At 36.3% G+C, this 18,682-nt stretch overlaps 2 protein-coding genes across 10 annotated transcripts; one reads left to right on the forward strand and one right to left on the reverse strand.

Moving 5' to 3' along the window:
* Nucleotides 1-231: 231 nt before the first annotated feature.
* Nucleotides 232-7,656, reverse strand: LOC104888817 (protein FAR1-RELATED SEQUENCE 5). 2 transcript variants are annotated; one of them, XR_007272526.2, is made up of 4 exons: nucleotides 7,466-7,656; nucleotides 5,806-6,341; nucleotides 4,776-5,098; nucleotides 595-730 (listed from the first exon to the last, which is right to left on the reverse strand). XR_007272526.2 is itself a non-coding variant. In XM_010673911.4 (3 exons), coding segments are annotated over exons 1-3 (732 nt in total). In that variant the 5' UTR covers nucleotides 7,467-7,655; the 3' UTR covers nucleotides 232-535. The 2 variants fall into 2 exon arrangements, 1 of the variants encoding a protein (XP_010672213.2); XM_010673911.4 differs by lacking the exon at nucleotides 4,776-5,098 and having other exon boundaries at nucleotides 232-730; nucleotides 7,466-7,655.
* Nucleotides 7,657-11,432: 3,776 nt separating this feature from the next.
* On the forward strand, nucleotides 11,433-17,436 carry LOC104888818 (ATP-dependent (S)-NAD(P)H-hydrate dehydratase). 8 transcript variants are annotated; one of them, XM_048641123.2, is made up of 12 exons: nucleotides 11,433-11,582; nucleotides 12,065-12,339; nucleotides 13,041-13,117; nucleotides 13,229-13,338; nucleotides 13,420-13,534; nucleotides 14,234-14,296; nucleotides 14,460-14,623; nucleotides 16,253-16,314; nucleotides 16,427-16,493; nucleotides 16,714-16,779; nucleotides 16,875-17,006; nucleotides 17,087-17,436. In XM_048641123.2, the coding sequence occupies exons 2-12, from the start codon at nucleotides 12,108-12,110 to the stop codon at nucleotides 17,109-17,111; spliced, it is 1,113 nt and encodes a 370-aa protein (XP_048497080.1). In that variant the 5' UTR covers nucleotides 11,433-11,582; nucleotides 12,065-12,107; the 3' UTR covers nucleotides 17,112-17,436. The 8 variants fall into 8 exon arrangements, with proteins under 8 accessions (XP_048497080.1, XP_048497081.1, XP_048497082.1 ...); XM_048641124.2 differs by having other exon boundaries at nucleotides 11,435-11,582; nucleotides 12,084-12,339; XM_048641125.2 differs by having other exon boundaries at nucleotides 11,445-11,582; nucleotides 12,070-12,339.
* Nucleotides 17,437-18,682: the final 1,246 nt, after the last annotated feature.

Raw genomic sequence — 18,682 nt, forward strand, 5'->3', positions numbered from 1 at the left:
ACCTAAATAGAAATAAAAAAGTAAAAAAAGGAAGATCTTGATCTTCAACAATTTCTTTATTTAATTAATCACAGTACCCCAATATGAAAATCCTGTATTTACCATTAAGAACGGCAGCAATTGCTATATTGCCACTGAGAACAGTAGCAATTGCAAATATAACAGTCATCCTACCACAAAATTCAAAAAACAGAATAAAGAAAAATATATATAGAGAGAGAGAGCTTGAAGAATAGAAATTGCAAGGGTTGATAAGTATACACATCAATGCCTTTTCCTATTAAACAAGTGGAGCAAAGGGGAGCTCAGTCTTACAATGATCACCAGTTATAATGTTTTAGAAGTGTCCAAACTACCCATCTGCTGTATCAATGACTGTTAGCTTCAGTATTAGAAAGCTGTTCTCAAAACAATGAGGTAAGAATAGAATAAAAAAGCAAAAAGAGATTTCACAATATTAGCCTCATCTCACAGAATTTTTCTGCACAGAAATGTTACTTTAAATTATGACTATGGTGTAAGAGAGAAGCAAATACTATCTTCGGTTCTCTTTCTCTCTCGAATCGAACTCTCGAACATTGTCTACAATGTTTTGGATCTTCTTCGAAAGGCTTTGGTTATGCTCCTCGATGTGCTCAAACACCATTTCGAGATGTCTTTTGTATGTTGCAGCTCGTTTTCTCTCAATCGACAACTGCTGGGACAACTCTCGAATCTTATCATGCTCATTCTGCAGAATAACGAATACACAAGATGACTCGTCAGAGACAAAAGATTATTGCAAAAAAACCATCACAACTATTTCATCAAACAATGCTGACTAATGGGGGCTCCCCGAGAACATGAACGTGTACTAAACACAGAAAAATTAAGTTATTAAAACAATATAACTGCCAGCAGGAAAAAATAATAAGCAAGTACACCTGTACACTAATAGTGCCTAAACCCTTTTTCTTTATAGTAGGGAAGAACCCTCCTCAAAATTATTAATATCAGGTGACATTAACAAGTGACTCTAGTAAGAACATTTTCTCTACACTATTCACACCAGCCATGACAGTATAGAGTCAAAAATACAACAATACTAAAGTTTAGCTCTTCATAATAATACACAAAGAACAATATGAAGACTACAAAATCCCAAAGTTCCAAAGAAGCATAATTCCTACTAGTTAGAAATTTCTTGCAGAACAATTGCTTAAATTTTTATTTAAAGAGAAATCCTAATTAATGAAAGAATTGGCTCCACTCAGTCTTGGAGCAGCTCTTCAAGGACCTTAAAATAAAGAAACGTCTGACAACTCCATAACGTGAAAGCTTATGCAGCAGATGAAGTTCAGGGAGATTAAGCAATACTAAGCACATAAAATCTACGAAGTTCATGGGTGAGTGGAATATCCAAGAACAACTGAAAACACATTTGTGGGGCTTAACCTCAAGTGCAGTAACTTTTGAGGAAGACCCATCTGGACTTGCACACGCCGAACAAGTCAATATGGTCAGTTAGGGTTTGTGTTAGTCAATCTAAATTAATTGGGATTGAAGTGCAATTTTATGCCATTATGTAGTTCACTTTCAAAATTCTAGGTCAACTTTGGTCAAGTTTTACCGGACGATTCTTAGGTTGGTGGCATTTCTATCTATATCAGGTGGCTCGGGTTTTGAGTCAGTGAAGCTCAATCTTCAGGTTCAAAAATCAGTTATTAACAAACTTTTTAGGAGCATATGGAATCTCATGTTAGTTTTGATAGAGTTTCCCTTGTCAGGTTTGGGTGAGGCCTCACTATTGGGAAAGACATGGCCATTACCATCTGTGCCGAGAAAGAGACTAAACCAGTAGATATTTGAACCAAAGCATCCCAATCCCCTCTTTCGTACAACTTAAAACCCTTATCCAGTTATCCTAGCGAAAACAAATTTAGCCAAAAACAGAGTTTAATCTGAGCTGGAATTGTCATGACCTTTCTTCTCATGACTATCTCAGATGTAGAAACTGTAATGCAGAGATGATTGTTTCTGAAAAGAAGAAAATATGGTCATTGAAGTTGATGAGAATGTTGATAATAACAACTTAAATGGACCAGATGAGTCAAAAGTCAAACTCCAATTTGGTTGAGAAGACCTCTTCTTACAGGGAGGAGAGTAACTACCTCTCCGACCTTAAAGACAAAGCAAGGAAGGCTTACGCGAGCTGCAGATCAGATAAGGAATTCTACCAAAGAAGAAAAAAAAACTATCAAATAACAAGGGAAGATGAAAAGAAAACAAATGAAGAAGAACAAAACTTGCATGACAAAACCATCAAAAGCTGAGGGAAAAAGTACATTCCCAGTTTGGGGAGGCCTTTATTGCCTTAGTAAAAGGCTGAAAGCCTCAAAGGATACGGATGTTATCCTGTTGAAGTTCCTAGAAGCTAGGGAATGTAAAGTAAATAAGGCATATGGAAAGCTTAAGAAGCTCTTGTTTGCAGAATTACAAGAAAATATCAATCTTCGAAGGGGGTGAAGGGGAAGATCTTAAAGAAGTGCCTACAGAAAGGCATTGACCACGAAGATCACCCGATTTATCACAATATTTTTAGGATTTTTGGCAATCAAAAAACCTATTTGAAGACTATTGAGACCGAGGAGAAATTTAAGGTGGAGATTCCACTCACAAAGACAACGGATTAAAAGGCTCAATATAAGTCATGCGGAATAACTTTCACTCTTCAAGTTTATGATCTATAAAATTGCCAGTACCATCCAAAAAAAGTTCTACACTTATGAGAATGTCAATCTTTGTCAAAAGTGAGAATTTCATGCTTCTTACCCTCCCACAACCCCCCCCCCCCCACCCCTTCCCAACTCAGCTGAAAACACACTAGTGGCACTGTGACAGAGGTGGTGGTCGGACTCTGGCTTACAATGATGGGAGATATAATTCTAAGTTCAACAAAAAAAAACTGTCCCTCACCAAAAGAGCATGCTCCTTAACTAGAAAACAATGTTACTTTTGCGAGTTGAAGCAGCCAAACAAAAGCATAACCTTTTACTACAAGAGTGGTTGGCATAAAATTTTTGATCCTCCGGCTTCTACTAATTGCTGCAATTACCTTTTCTGGAAGTTTCACAACAATTGCTACGATTCCATCTTAGAAAACATTTACTACCCATATGTGAGCCTCCTCTCCCTTCCATTTCCTATAATCACATACTCAAGTTGTCCCTATTTTCATCACTTATGCTCATTTCTTAACTGGTGTGAAACACCCATAATTAATAAGAAATGAAGTATAACCCTATTTCGACTCATCCAACCAATTATATTTGCCAAGTTTCATGTCAAACCAATAGAGATTTTTTTAAGGTGGAAACGAAAGAAAACAAGCTCTACAGATTTTATATGCCTGAATTATTTTGTCTACATAATAAAGAATCATGATCCTCAGCCTACTTCACTCTTCATTATCCTTTTCTTAACCTTTACGTTCCTTCATTGCTCGTTTTTCTCCCTGCACATGAGATCTTCCAAGTACTAATGCCAAATCAAACAATTATCCTAGTATGTTCAGAGCTCTAAGAGAGTCCAGAAGACAAGGCACACAAACTTTAATTGATAAGCATCGCATTACACTCATCTTCAGACAAATCATTATCATCTCAGTTCCAAGTTCCAACCATATAAAACTTTAATCCGAGCTTCTAATGCATCTTGCAACCAAATACTGAATCTCACAAACATAGAAGCACCATAAATCTGACCTTAAATAGTCATCAGAAAGTTTTGTATGCAATGATCCAGCACAAACCCACAGACGTTACTAATTGGGTGCATTTGAAAGAGGCTCAATAACAATGCTACTGTAATCTAGGCATCTAGGAATATCCTGATCCAGTCTCAATTGTTTCCATGTATAAGCCTTCAAATTGCTGCCGAGAAAATAAAAAGGCACTAATGACCAAACATAAATCTGTCACACAAGTACTCTCTTCAAATTCAATCAACTGATAGAACACTTCCATCAATATATCTCAACAGCCATTTGTCCCGAAAGACCTCTAAATATCAGAAATATTAAACCTACCATCTAGATAGTAAGTACTGGAGCTCTTTGACTAAAGGGACAATTTTTTCATAACTGAGATCTTCATAAATACATGGGAAAAGCTCATAAGGACCCTCTTCCATTCATACTTTCTCGTCACTAAATTGCCTAGTCATTCCTGCAAGACAATGAGTCACTTCTTTTGCAGATTAATTTACATGGGCCTATGTAAAAGAAGTGCAATTATATAGCAAATTCCAGATTTTCATGCAACCTTACCAAGATTTAGAGATCAATTACTTCTAGCCTACTTTAGTGCCACAGGAACCTTCAAGCAGTCAAATTCAAGGATGGTGTTTCAAACTTCAAAGTCCCATATTATAATCAAACTACAATCACAAATCAAATTCTCTTAGTTTCACCAAATCAGGACCAAAAGCTCATCCACTGTTTAAATACCATGTCAAAGATATCTCCCACATCATCTCCACAGCTACACCAAATCCTTCCTGATTACTCTAAAATGCTTCAAACGCCATGGCGTCCCTATTAACGTTTCAGTTACCCAATCAAGGAGGGGACCAATCTGGCAGGACTACGTAAGGCCATATACTTATATAAATACACTTAACCTTCACGTTTGCCACAATGAACTCCCACATCAAGTCTGAAGCATGGCATGCACTGAAAAACCATGCAGTCATCAATATATAGGCTTCCCTACTTTTTCCTTAGAGAAAAAACTCACCGAGTCACTGAGCCATTCTCTTAAAGTGCTCCAGTGTTCTCAATCCCCATCGTTAGAGAATGAAGAAATAAAATAAATTGTTCCTGGACATCCCCTAAGTCTCGGCCATGTGATCCAACTGCACTTCCTTCACTGCAAGCTGAGGCTTGAGCAGAACTTGTTAGGACCAAAGCATTCACCAAACTGCATCTTCACTGGAAGCTTCATCCTTTTCATATTACCTCATAATATAATGGTTTATTTCACGGTGGGCTCCACGCTTGAAATGACCCCATGACACTGTACATATCTCGGGACTACTACGAGAGCACAGAGCCTTTATTCTGTATAAGTCATATACTTCACCTTAAGTTCAATCATGGAACAAGAGAAGAGACTTAAAGGTAACAGAAAATCATTCTGAATAAGTATTCTATAAAAAGTATAAACCTCAGCAACAACGACCCCTTATTGATTAAGTCAAACCTATAGAAGACATGGTTGCAAAAGAGAAGTGAAAGTCTTCAATGATGATTCTAAGTCATCTTTCCTTCAACAAGTTAAAACTTCAAGCAAAGGAAAAGTATAAGCATGTTGCAGATCATACCTTCGATCTGAATTAGCAAAAGCAATGTCTCCTTGCATAATATGGATTCCAAACATTCATGATCTGGATGTGAATGAGTCAAATTACTTATCCCTCAGTCTATTAGTGTATTATCTCCCTAGGGATTGTGAAAGAGAGTCTACTAGAAATATTCTTGTTATTCTTCAAGTCATATCCCTCAAAAAGTGGGATCCCGCTCTAATAACTCCAAATCAATTAAGATTAATACTCAAAAGTTCTTAAAAATGATTCTATTACTACTGCTTGCAGATGATGACAGGCACTAAACACGAGACAGCACTGTAGATACTATATGCCTATATCTAGCGTGACCAGTATAGTCGTTAAGCTACAAATAGACCAATTTGAAACAAAAAAGTTAGTAATAAAGGTTAAAAACTAATGACAATATGAATATCCACAAAAGATGAAGCAAAAACTTACTGGATATTGCTCAAAAATAAGATCTTTTCGGCCCTTTCCTGGTGTTAGAGGATGTGTGTGTTCTTTTACAAACTTCGTAACTACCCATTTACCAGAACTCATTTTCCTTACCAAAATCATTGCCCTACATCCAACCCTAGTTTCAGCCCTTTGCCTCACAACCTTCTCACGTTTATCGGCCATTCTGTAACCCTCTTTATTACAAACCAAGGCTCTACCAATAGCGGATCCATCACGTCTTGAACGAGATAACTTGCTTACTCGTATCACAAATCCTACGCGTGTGGCATATGTGTTGTAATAAGCATGAGCAGCTGCTTCGGAGTCAAACTCTTGCCCCACATAAGGCTCATTCAATGGCTCTCCAACTGGAATAACTTCCTTTTCAGAAAATTCCTCATTCATTCTGTCATCTTGGCTTTGTCCCCCTTCCACAGAACTTCCTCCCATTTCATTTTCATCACCAATCTTACCCTCGGTATCTACAGAACTTCCCACCACTTCACCATTAACATCCCCATCAACCCCAAATTCCACTGCATCACAACAAGCTCTCTGATTATTACATTTCAAAATCGATATGACACAAAATCCAAAAAATGCAGGAGTCATTTATCCAAGCACAAGTTATGAGTCCTCAAGTTATATTAAATTCATTGAATACTAAAGAAATTAGGCCACAAACATAGAAGGTAGCGGGTTCACTATAATTATACTCCATTCAAATATAATTATTATATTGTCCTAACCAATCATAATTAAGGATATAGCGTGCTGCAATAAATGAACCTTTGCAATAAGGGTTTTCACACTCCTCTCCATCTGCCAATTTAGGTAACAACGTCTTAGAAAGTCTAGTAATACAGCTTCACGAATATGAAAAACATGACAAGTTTCCATGACATCCCATAAATGACTACTATTTCTGTATGGAGTACTTAGTTATTGTGGTTTTTAACTTCTTGGCATAAACATATACCCGAAGAAGCTGGCAAAACACAAGTTATTAAGAACCAAGAACTCGGCACAAATATCTGTGATCATGTCCCAACAATGAAGACAGATAGCATCAAAGACAAGCAACAAAGAATGAACACAAAAAGATTATAAAAAGCAAAATTGACACTAAGACTTTCATTATGGCCAATTCGCCATAAAAGCTATGAGATAATCAAAAGTTGGGACCTTTTTATATCAAGCCGAGCATAGTAACAATAAACAGTGTAAATATTCCCTTGATAAAAAGATTCAGGATAAAATTTATTAACTCCAACATATAATTGCCAGACACATACAAATTCTTCTTCAGTATGAGATATGAACCCAGAAAAAGCAATAATTATAAAACTCAAAATCTAAACATAACCCTGATGCCAAAATTATAAATTTTAATGACCCACATAATTTTACAGCTCCAAACACATAAATTTCTCACAACAGAACTTGATCATATAAGAACTAAAAACCCACAGTAAATAAATAAATAGAACAAAAAACAATAATATCGCAGAATTCTAACAAATTATCGTACCAAGAGCAATATAAAAAATGTGCAAGATTACAGGGGAATTAAATTTCACAGTAACGATGGAAGTTCATACAGAAAATAACCCTAAAAGAAAGCAAAGGCCTCAAAATTTCCAAGAAAGAAAATACTTACTTAATCTGCGGAAAAGTGGAAGAATAAGATTGTAAAGTGCGTGAGTCAACGAATGCAATCCCAAAAAAATAAAAATAAAAAATTTGAAGGTTTTCTGTCAATTCAAAATTTGTTGGGTTTTGAAGGAAAACGTTGGATGGATGAATTCATGAAGGCGTAGAGACTAGAGAGGGCCAGAGGCCAGAGGGGGATGCAGAGAGCTATTTGGCCTAAAAGAACACGTGTTTCATCACGTGACGATGGTGAAATTGTGCAATTTTTTTTCTCTCTCCGTCCCAAATTAGTCTCCGAACTTTCGTTCCCTTTCATATTTGTCTCAACTTAGTTTCAATTGACAATAGAGGTCTGAACTTTGGGTGATAATTTTTAAAAGGTTTAAACTATTGATTAACCTGTGTAGGTCTCAACTTTAGGGGTCTTAACTTTTAGCGGGCCTCGACGACTTAAAACTGAAGTTTTTTTTAAAAATCTCACCTAGTTCCTACATCCCTCCCTCAATTAACCCTTCTGATATGACCCAAGTTTTACAGGTGATGACCTACTAAGCCAGTTTTAAGTCACTAAAGCCCGCTAAAAGTTAAGACCCCCTAAAGTTAGGACCTACACAGGTTAATCAATAGTTCAGAATTTTTAAAAATCATAACCCAAAGTTCAGACCTCTATTGTCAATTTTTCCTTTAAAATGTTATCCAACTTTCACCAACTTTTATTACATTTATTTTTGTGGTAGGAATTGAATCTTATATCTCGCTACAAAAGATGAAAATACTAAAAAAATTAATTTCAGAGGTATAGTAGAGGTGATCATGGGCCGGGCCGCGGCCAAAAAATTTTGCCAATTGGTCGGGCCGAGCCTAAATTCGGGCCGAATTTTTGTGTCCAAAGCCCGCTATTTTGGGCCTAAACAGGCCGGGACAAAAAATAGACTAAAAAGTAGTTTTGGCTTGCCCAAAGCCAAAAAAATACGGGCGGAATGATCACCCCCAAGGTAAAGGTATCAATCCGACTTGTATGGACCCGGTTCACAGTAATGAGTGTGCACCAGGCTCACGCGCGTGAATCGGGACATATACTACTAAAATACACAAAAACTCATTATATTACAAACACATACTTATAAAAGATAGAAATACACAATATCACAAACAAATACAGTATAACACAAAGAAATACTATCATAAATAAACACGACAACTCTTGCCAAAAAAAACACACTTTAGCATAGAGAAACACACTATATATACCACATACAAACACATTATATCGAAACTGACAATATTATCCTAATCTTCTATAGCAGGTTCAATTGTACAATCAACTATAACACATAGAAGAGAACGTATTGTGTCGGACTCGTCCGACCATAATCTTGGTCGGACGACTTTCAGGTGGTTCCAATTTTTTTTCAAGTAGTCTTCATTTTTTTCAGGTGGTTCCAATTTTTTTTCAGGTAGTCGTCATTTTGTTTTCAGTTAGTCTTCTTTGTTTTTCAGTGGGTTTTTGTGCTTCAGTTAGACTTACTTGGGTTTCAGTTGGTCTTTATTTTTTCAGGTAGTCTACATTTTTCTTCAGGTAGTCTTCATTTTGTTTCAGTTAGTCCATTATTTCTTTCAGTTGGCCCATTATTTCTTTCAGTTGGTCCAACTGAAAAAAAAAAAGTCTAACTGAAAGAAAAGAAAGTCCAACTGAAAGAAAAGAAAGTTCAACTGAAAGAACATAAAGTCCAACTGAAAGAAAACAAAGTCCAACTGAAAGAGAACAAAGTCAAACTGAAAAGAAAATAAAACACTAATCTTTGATTTCTCTTACTTTCTCCTCCTTCTTCATTGCATAGGTTTTCAATGTGCTTATTTGGTGGCTCCATGGCATGACTTTCCATCTTGTGGATGCAATTCATTTCCTGAACATTCGTGTATGTGGTTGATCAATCCTTGGTGGCTAGTATTAATTTCAGTTAGTTGACTTGTGATAATCTTTCTCTATGCGATGAACAGGCTTTACTAAGTGTAGTTGTAAAGCGTGTCAAAGGATTCATCCAATTGAAGATAGCTCTAGGTGCACTTCATGAAGCACTTCCTGATGTCACGTCGGAGGAGATACAAGCACATGATGGTGAATGTGCCATCTGTAGGGTAAGTGTCACTCATTATATTTTCTCGTTCCGTCTATTGTGTTTCACTGTCTATGGTGCTGCATCTTTCTCCTCTTTTCATGTTTTGTATTTTTGTAATTTAACTTGTAATGAAATCATGTGCTGCTTGATGAGATTGGTTTCTCAGCTAATGATTTACAAGATCTGGTTCATTCGCATCTTGAAGTTCGATGACATGTCTCATTCGCATCTTGCATCTTATGCGCATCTGCGGGTAGTTTCCAAGTACCTCAACTTCCTAAGCAATATGATTGAGCTTTTTGAAACTCCGACAAACGACGACTTCGCCGGAGTTCGAGTTTCATCGCCGAAGATTACGTCAGAAAAATGAGAGAACTTCACATGCGAAATCGAGAGGGGAAATTGGTGATATTGAGGTGGTCAGAGGAGAGAGAAAGGAGGTGTGCTAATTTTAAGAAGCAATTTATGGGGCCTTGTAGTGGTAATGGCAACAATAGTACAGAGTGGGGAGAAGAAGAAGAGATGAGAGAAAGTGGTGCGTACAGAGTTTGAGTTTGAGTTTGAGTTTGAGTTTTGGGCTCAGCCCGTCTGACAGTAAGTATTGGTCAGACGGTCTAACCCAATACTTTCACCACATAGAAACACACTATATAACAAACAAATCCACTATATCAGAAAGAAACGTACTTTATCACAAACAAATACACTATAGCACATAGAAACACTATCACAAATAAACATACTATAGCACAGAGAAATATAGTACACTATACCACACACACACATTATATCGAAACTGACAATAGAATCCTAATCTTCTATAACAAGTTCAACTGTACAAACAACTATATTACAAAAACTAAAAAATAGAGTAAGAACTTGAAGAGACTATTGAGTTCACACTAATTAATATGCACCAGATTCATACGATTTTTTTTTTATAAAGATATTTCTTGAAGTAACTTTCGAAGAGACCATATATTTCATTTTTTTTGTTTGCCGAACACAAATTGTTATAAGATAAATTTCGACTTTTAACATCTAACAACTACACAACTACAGGTCTACCACAACAACTAATAACAAAACTACACAAGAACTATTTTGCCTATGAGCAATGCCAATGATGATCAAACCCATCACCAAAATCTGAAATTTTGGATTGAACAAAAAAAACTTGGATCCCATTGGTGACATAAAAGTGTTCACCAAATGACAAATTATGTCATTGTTCACATGGTGAACAAACTCATCACCGTATATTGAAGAAAAAGGGGGAAAGATGACATACAACCAGCCAGTGGCAAGCTGCCACGTGGCTGCTGCTGTGTACTTTTGGAAAATTTTGTGGAAATTTCCACGGAATTTCCGAGAGTATCCCTATTTCAAAAAGAAAAATTACCAAAATTCATATTTTTTCCCCTCTATAAAATGATACTCATATTGATATATTTGAGAACAAAAAAAAAACACTTCTCCTCCTCATAAGTAATTCTTATTTTACCCATCATGCGATAATAATAATTAATTTTTTGTAATTAATTATTATTTTACTAATTTCCCAATAATGATAATTAATTGTTATAATTTTAAGTAATCATAAGATGATTCATCTTTATTTTTAATATGTAAATTATATTGTTAGTTGAAATAGGAGAGAGAAAGTTGAGGTGGGGTAGTGAAAAGTAGGAGAGATAAAGTGGAGTTTAATGTTTTTTTGTTCACGAGTGGAGTAGATACGATACATTTGTTCATGAAATGATCAAAACATGAATAAGTAGGAAATTTGGTGATCAAACCCATCACCATTGGCATTGCTCTAACAAGTCCAACACTTGTCAATCTCTCACCGCAATCCATCAAATGATCAAATCTGTACCTATTGCTACAACTGACTTTACTCCTCTTTCAGAAAGTTTAACAGTACTAATCTCCTCTGGAACATTCATATGCTACTTGACGGCTGACGCCAAATTTTGAAAGTAATCTTAGTGCTCGGTTTCGGTATGTCTCCTCCCTACTTTCTTCGCTATGTGCCTTGGTCTTTTCCTTTGGTGCCAAAGAGGTTCTAATTTGATATTATTGACTCTAATTTTCATCTGTTCTTGTCTGAATTTCATTTTTATTTTGAATTGCTGCAATGTTTCTGAGCATTTTTCTTTCGTTGATATTACCTCAACTTATTATATTCTAATATTTCTTCTTCTTGAATTGAGATACATTTTCTAGTTAAGGCAGCCAATATCATGTTGAATTTTGATCCAAGTTTAACCATTAAAAACAAGTATACTTCTATTGTGGAAAAAGAAAAGGTGGGGAATTTTGTTTAAAGGGATGCTAATCATATGATATGATAGTTAATAGTTATATATGCTGCGTCCTATTAATGCTATGCTTCATAATGTTTCTTGTGTCACAAAGTTTTGCATTCTTGAGCTTTTGATTATAGAGATAAAACTTTGATAAGTTGGTTAACATTTTGATAGATTAGTTGTACCCTGACAGAAGAGTGGACATGCTTGTTGATTTATGGTAATTGGACATGGGATGAGTACTGGGATCACCCACTTGAATGCAACCAAGAGTGGTGCGTTGGTGTTTTCGGCTGTTTTGAGAAGGCAAAGGTTCTTGATAAGATCTTTAGGAGGTAACCCTGATCAAAGTTGTGGTGTGAAAATGAATGCTTTAGAAGCGGATGCTATGAGCATCATCAGAAAGATCACTCCTTCCCTTGACTTATCGAGACATAAAGGACAGGCTGGTGAGCTCATCTCTTCTCTTGTTTATGGCATTTTACATTTAAGCTTTTGGACTTCGGTTGTGTCTGTCGAATTGTGATTGTTTTACTCAAGTATTAACTCAATTGTAGTTGTCTGCTGAATTTTTTAGGTAAAATAGTTAATTAACATATTGTTTGTCTATTTGTCTCGAGATTGTGTGCAGCTTAGGAAAGAGGAGTCTGGTTGTCAGAGTGAAATTAACTTTTGCTGCAACAAAAATGATAGGGTTTGGTTCTGGGATTTTAACCCTTAAAAAATTTATGAGTAGCTAAATAAAGAATTTGAGAGATGGGATCGAGGAACTGAAAATTCGGCAGTAATGAAGGAAAGAAATAAGACAGTTGATTCTAAATCTTTCTAATTGTGAAAGCTTAGGTCTTGAAAAGATGGTCATTTCAACTATTTAATGATGAAAGATTAAATATGATTTATAGAACGCGATTCAACTTTCATCTTCTGGAAGAGATTTACTAATGTGTTCCAATACATTTTTCTTCTGCGAGATAAAATAAATTTGATATTGGTTGTTGTGAAGTTGCATAGGAGTTGATATGAATGTTTTATGTATCCATTGAGCTGTGATGATATTCCCTCTAAAGCTTTGTATATGACTTTCTAGCTATTTTTGTGGAATCACTGAAGTGGCTCTGAGATCCTGACATACTAGTCTCATTGTTTACAGGGAAAATAGCTGTTGTTGGGGGTTGTCGGGAATACACTGGTGCTCCTTACTTTGCAGCTATATCAGCCTTGCGAATTGTGAGTCTGTTTCCAACTATATATCTAATGATAGTTTGTAATTTGTATCATATTCTTTTTCTTTTATTGTTTTGAATCTAATTGTGGGTGTGCTTCTTTCTTTCTTATTAGGGTGCAGATTTGTCTCATGTTTTTTGTACTAAAGATGCAGCTCCAATCATAAAAAGCTACAGTCCTGAGTTGATTGTGCACCCGGTCTTGGAAGAATCATATAGTGTCAAGTAGATTTTGATACTGTTGCTTCCGCTATGTTGTTCTTTCTCCGTTTAATGGTGGTTGATAATGTGGAATCTCATTGTCAGGGATGAGGATAAAGGATTTACTGCTACCAAGGTTCTTTCTGAAGTCATGAAGTGGATGGAACGATTTGACTGTCTTGTTATTGGCCCAGGCCTTGGGAGGGATCCGTTTCTTCTGGTGTGCTTTCTTAGTCTTTTATGCACCTTGAACATTGTTGTGTATTCTATATCCTGTAGATTAGCTGCTTTTGTGTTCATGATTCTAATTGGTATAGTCATGCCTTTATTTGTGTCTGCGATAGTATCATGATGCAAAGTTTTTATTATTCTTGATGCTCTATATCTCTGGATTCAAAGTTACTAAGTCGCACAATCCTCAGATTGTTGAAGAATGGTGCATCATTCCACCCAGTGACACAATTGATAACTTTTGCAAGTGTTGTGGGGATTAGCAAACTAAGTGGGGTGCATGAAGTATTATGTTCTATGCTTTTTTATTATGAAATGGTGTTTGTATCTATGAAAAGGTATTAGATCAGCTATTGGAACTGACAAAAGGCAGGATGTAGGAGAGCAAATTTGTGGTCAAAGGAAGTTCGCTCGAGTTTATTCTAGCTAACTACACTTAGTGCCCCTTTTTTGTGTGTTTACTACATCCATTACTTTGGCTGAAGAAATATTTATTCAACTTTAGCAAATACTTTTTCTTTGGACACCTTGTGCCTTCAAAATACTCATTTTACTACGTTTGAATGACAGTCACACTGTCATTGGCCATACATATTACTAGGATTGGCTCCAAGTAAACTTTTCTCCTCATTACACCTATTATTGAATTCTAAAACTGTTCTCTTCTTTGTTGCTGCTTGGTGTGCAGGATTGTGTGAGTGAAATTCTAAAAAATGCTCGCCAGTTGAATATCCCACTTGTTATAGATGGGGTACGTGTTTAAGCTGTACTGTAACTGTGTACACTATTCATACATCAATATTAACATTATCCCAATGTCTCTTAAAAGCCTCCCAAGTCCCAATCGGGGTGGGTTAATCATCGTATCGTGTGTAATGAAATATTTATTGTCTATAACAGTCTTCTATTTACAGGATGGACTATATCTAATAACCAATTCAATTGATCTCGTGAGTGGTTATCCTTTGGCTGTGCTTACACCAAATGTGAATGAGTACAAGCGCCTTGTGCAAAAGGTGCTCAATTGTGAAGTAAATGATGAAGAATCTTCAGCTGAGCTACTGTCTCTTGTTAAAGGGTAAGTCATTTAGAGCCTCTAATATTTATGTTGTTCTCCTTCGTGGTGGTAAAATGTGATGTCTGAACTAGGTGCCAGGATCAGCTTGATGGAGAAGTGCACCAACCCACATGAGCAGTCAGAATTAAGTAATCTTCCGTAAAAAATTAGTTGTTTAGGGAGATAAGAATTTAAGTCCCTACATCAAAGTTGGAAGGGGGGCCTCTAACCCGCATAGCCTTTGAAGTTCTAAGATACATTTTTTATAATTTTTTTTTTCTTTTAAGAATATGGCTTCTTCTGGCTTCCATAGTTGCCAATAGGATCAGAGTATTTGATGAAATGCGGTTTCACTTGTTGATCCATCTCAGAGCACCATGCTAACATTACGTCTACTTTAATATATTCCAAGTAATGATCTTTTCTCATGGATCCGTCTGTCTTATATATCAACTCTTGGTATATTACTATGCAGAAGTTGACTTCGTTTTCTGTTCTTTGAGAGATGCTTTAATGCTGTCTTATTTACTCTTTCTGTCAGTATTCATAGGATTTGTTTTGAGTTGAATTGGTTCACTGTATAGATTATTGTGGATTCTCCAATTTACCTTTTATGGATATGTTTGTTCTATTATTTTTGGGTTTATGTTTTGAGTCTTTTGACACGACTGCTTTCGGGCCTCAAAGTTATGTCTTCTCAATAGTCACTTCAGGAAACATCTCTGAACAGTTTCTTCTGTTAGTACTTTAAGGCATCATAAATTGGCTCATGAAGTCATGATGTTGGACCTTTTGGCAATGTATAGGCTGGCTATGTCTTAGCCTAGTTGCTGGGCATATTGTAACATCGGAATTCAAATGGATGTAGCTAACGCTAAAGGAATGCATGTATGTCCTGATATTGTGATAGTGTTCAAGTTTCTACATCTTCATTCATATAGTCTCCGAGGATATATCTAGACATTTGTCAGAGGCATTGCCAATTATGCAACCAGAGACTTGCAAGTCACTAGTAGCCATTTTCTGTCAATGATTTACCTTCAAGCCATTAATCCATGATCTTTCTTCTTCCAGAGAGTATTATTCTGTAAGCAGGTCTTTGATGACCAGATTGTCAATTTTCTGTAAGATGGTTTGGGGGCATCAAAGATATTGTTTCTAGGAAAGAGACAAATTCTTTTTTTTTTCTTCACGACCTGATCCTACAACCTCTTATATCTTGATGCTTTCATTGAATTTATGTGTGGGACACTTCTCGCAGTCTAATTAGTTCTAGCGAGTCTTCTGATTGTAATGTATATGATGTGATGGTGCTATATGTATTGTGGCATAATCCTGAGGTTAGCTTATTAGTGGCTTAGAAACCCCAAAAAAAACATTGAACATATTTTCTGCTCTCCTTTTCCATCTTTTAAAGCTGATTGTCAGTGTCTAGGTTGTGGTAGGGGGAGGGCTGAAGCGAATCTGACCTTTCATGCTTGTCATGCTGAAGTTCTCCATTGGTATGCTGCATTCGCATTTAATTTGCTGCTAACTTGTGAGTTGGTACTGAGTTTTGGTGTTCAAAATTGTTACTTTGTTAGCAAAGCTCTGTTTTGTAGTTAAGGCTACATTAACATACTAACTGATGGAAAAATCTGGATTCCATAGGATTGGAGGTGCAACAGTTCTGAGGAAAGGAAAATCTGATCTCATTAGTGATGGTGATGAAGGTGCTATATATTTCACATCAGTTTCTATGTTCTACATTGGCTAATTAAAGTGGTGCAATTTTGAGCTTCAATGACTTATTTCTGGGTTTTCCACTGTTCATGCTTCGTGCAGTCTGTTCAGTGAGCATCTTTGGTTCTCCTAGGCGCTGTGGTGGCCAGGGTGATATACTTTCTGGAAGGTGTGCTATAACCTTAACATTACATTGTTAAATTTGTTACAATCCTTAGGCTATCCGCTATTATAACATAATCCTTCTGGCTAAAATGATGAAGATTAACTGCTTAAAATTATGGTGCTTAGTCATTAAGCAATGTGCTAACCAACTGTAAAGGCGAAAATATTTTTAATATTGTGTGAAAGATTGGTTATATAATGCGATATTCTCTTGATAACGCCAGTGTCGCTGTATTCTTATCTTGGGCTCGTCAGCTTGACTTACTTGTCGAGGGAGATTCAGAAGTAAGGTCTGTTATATGTGCTCCCTTCTACTCCATTGCTGTTTATGATTGTGGAATAGTTTTATACCTCCCTTGCTCACTAAAATCTATACCCCTGTTAGAAGGGCGATGAACCCAACGGTGATGGGTTGTGTAGCTGGGTCTGCTTTACTGAGGAAAGCTGCATCCGTTGCTTTTCAGTATAAAAAGCGGTCAACTCTTACAAGCGATATAATCGAGTGTTTGGGGAAGAGGTTATACCTTTTAGTTATCTTAGTGATTTTACTTTTCTTACAAATGGTTCAATCTTTTAAATCTTTTGCTTTTTCTGCAGTTTGGAGGATATCTGTCCTATCTAGTTATTTTGCTACTTGCTTCATGTTGGTGCTGCAAGACTTGACGACACTTCACAGCAGCGTGCGTAATGATGTGAGACAGTTGCTGCCTTTTCTTCCCGTCTCATGTGGATTGTAAAAGAATACATATGAATAAACCTGAAGTTGAGTTGGTGGATGTATGAACTGTTGTACAGCAATTAGTAACCTGTAGTTTCTGTATCCATTCGCAGTAGAGGCGCATAAATTGCTTAATAAGGTGTTTCAGATCGAAATTGCATTACGCCTTTATCTCAGTCTTTCACGACACTCCTGGTAGGAATGAATGAAATAATAGATCTTTTTTTTTGGTCAAGAAAGTCCATGAAGATGGCAATGGAATTGCATCTCCAACATGTGTTTTTTTTGTAAATTTTTAGTCTATTCCAATACCACAATCAAAGTGATAATCAACATCTATGAAGAATTCGTGGTATTTGGAGATGTTGGACATTGGCAATTTGGTATAGGACTTCTTTAATGTCATGTTGATTATCATTTCCAGAAGTACAACTTCAATGTTGGGACTATTTGAAATCTCTTAGTTGTATTTGCATTCATAGTAGGACAAAGAGTCCACTCATGGTACACCCGGGTGTACCATGATCATGGTACACCCAGGGGTATTTCTGTAATTAATTGTAAGTTAAGGGGCATGTTGGTAATTTCGGAGAAATAAATGACAAAAAGTAAAAAGCAAAAATCTGAATCCAATTCTTCTTTCTTGCTCATTTCTCTCAATTCTTGCTCACCAGAAAATATGATTTTCAATTCTTCTCTTTCTCCTCCTTTCAAACCTTCCAAACACAACAATGGAGATCTAAAATTTGCGAAAAAAAAATTCAAATCTGAAATTCGCGAGATGAACGATGAGATGATGACGCGGACTCGAGATGATGATGATGAGGCGACTGAAGAGACCCACAACCCATCCACGACGATGATGAAGACCCACGACCCAGATCCGATTATGTTTTTGCTCATTTGTTTTGTTGTTTTTCTCATTTCCCCTCAGTTATTCGTATTGCATAAACCAGATATTTTTAGTTGTTTTACATGGTCAGGACATGAACAAAATTATGGGTGCTGATTTTGAATTATCATTGTAGGAATGAGCAAATGTATTCTGCGATAATTTTGAATTCTAATGTTCAAATAAGTCAAGCATCTATGCTTATATAGAATGATTGAAGATTATGTGCTCATTTGCATAATTTGTGTTGGAGGATTATTGCTGCTTAATCAACTCTTATACTTGCTCTAGTTTTTTTTTTTTTTTCTATTCATTTCATCTCTTTCTTCATTTTCTTTTTTGTTCACCTGTACTTAGTTCGTTTTTCGTAACTGTTCTACTTGCTCATCTGCTCATTTTCTTAAATGAGTAGAAATACTTGCTCATCTGCTCATTTTACTCATTTGCTCATTTGACCATTTGCTTAATTTGCTCATTTGCTCATTTGCTCATTTTGCTCATTTGCCTTTGCTCATTTGGCGAAAATAACCTTGGGTGTACCACGAGCATGGTACACCCAAGTTTACTATAAAGATTCTCAATG

This window comes from Beta vulgaris, chromosome 3 (genome assembly GCF_026745355.1).
Source record: "Beta vulgaris subsp. vulgaris cultivar EL10 chromosome 3, EL10.2, whole genome shotgun sequence".
NCBI classification, from domain to species: domain Eukaryota; kingdom Viridiplantae; phylum Streptophyta; class Magnoliopsida; order Caryophyllales; family Amaranthaceae; genus Beta; species Beta vulgaris.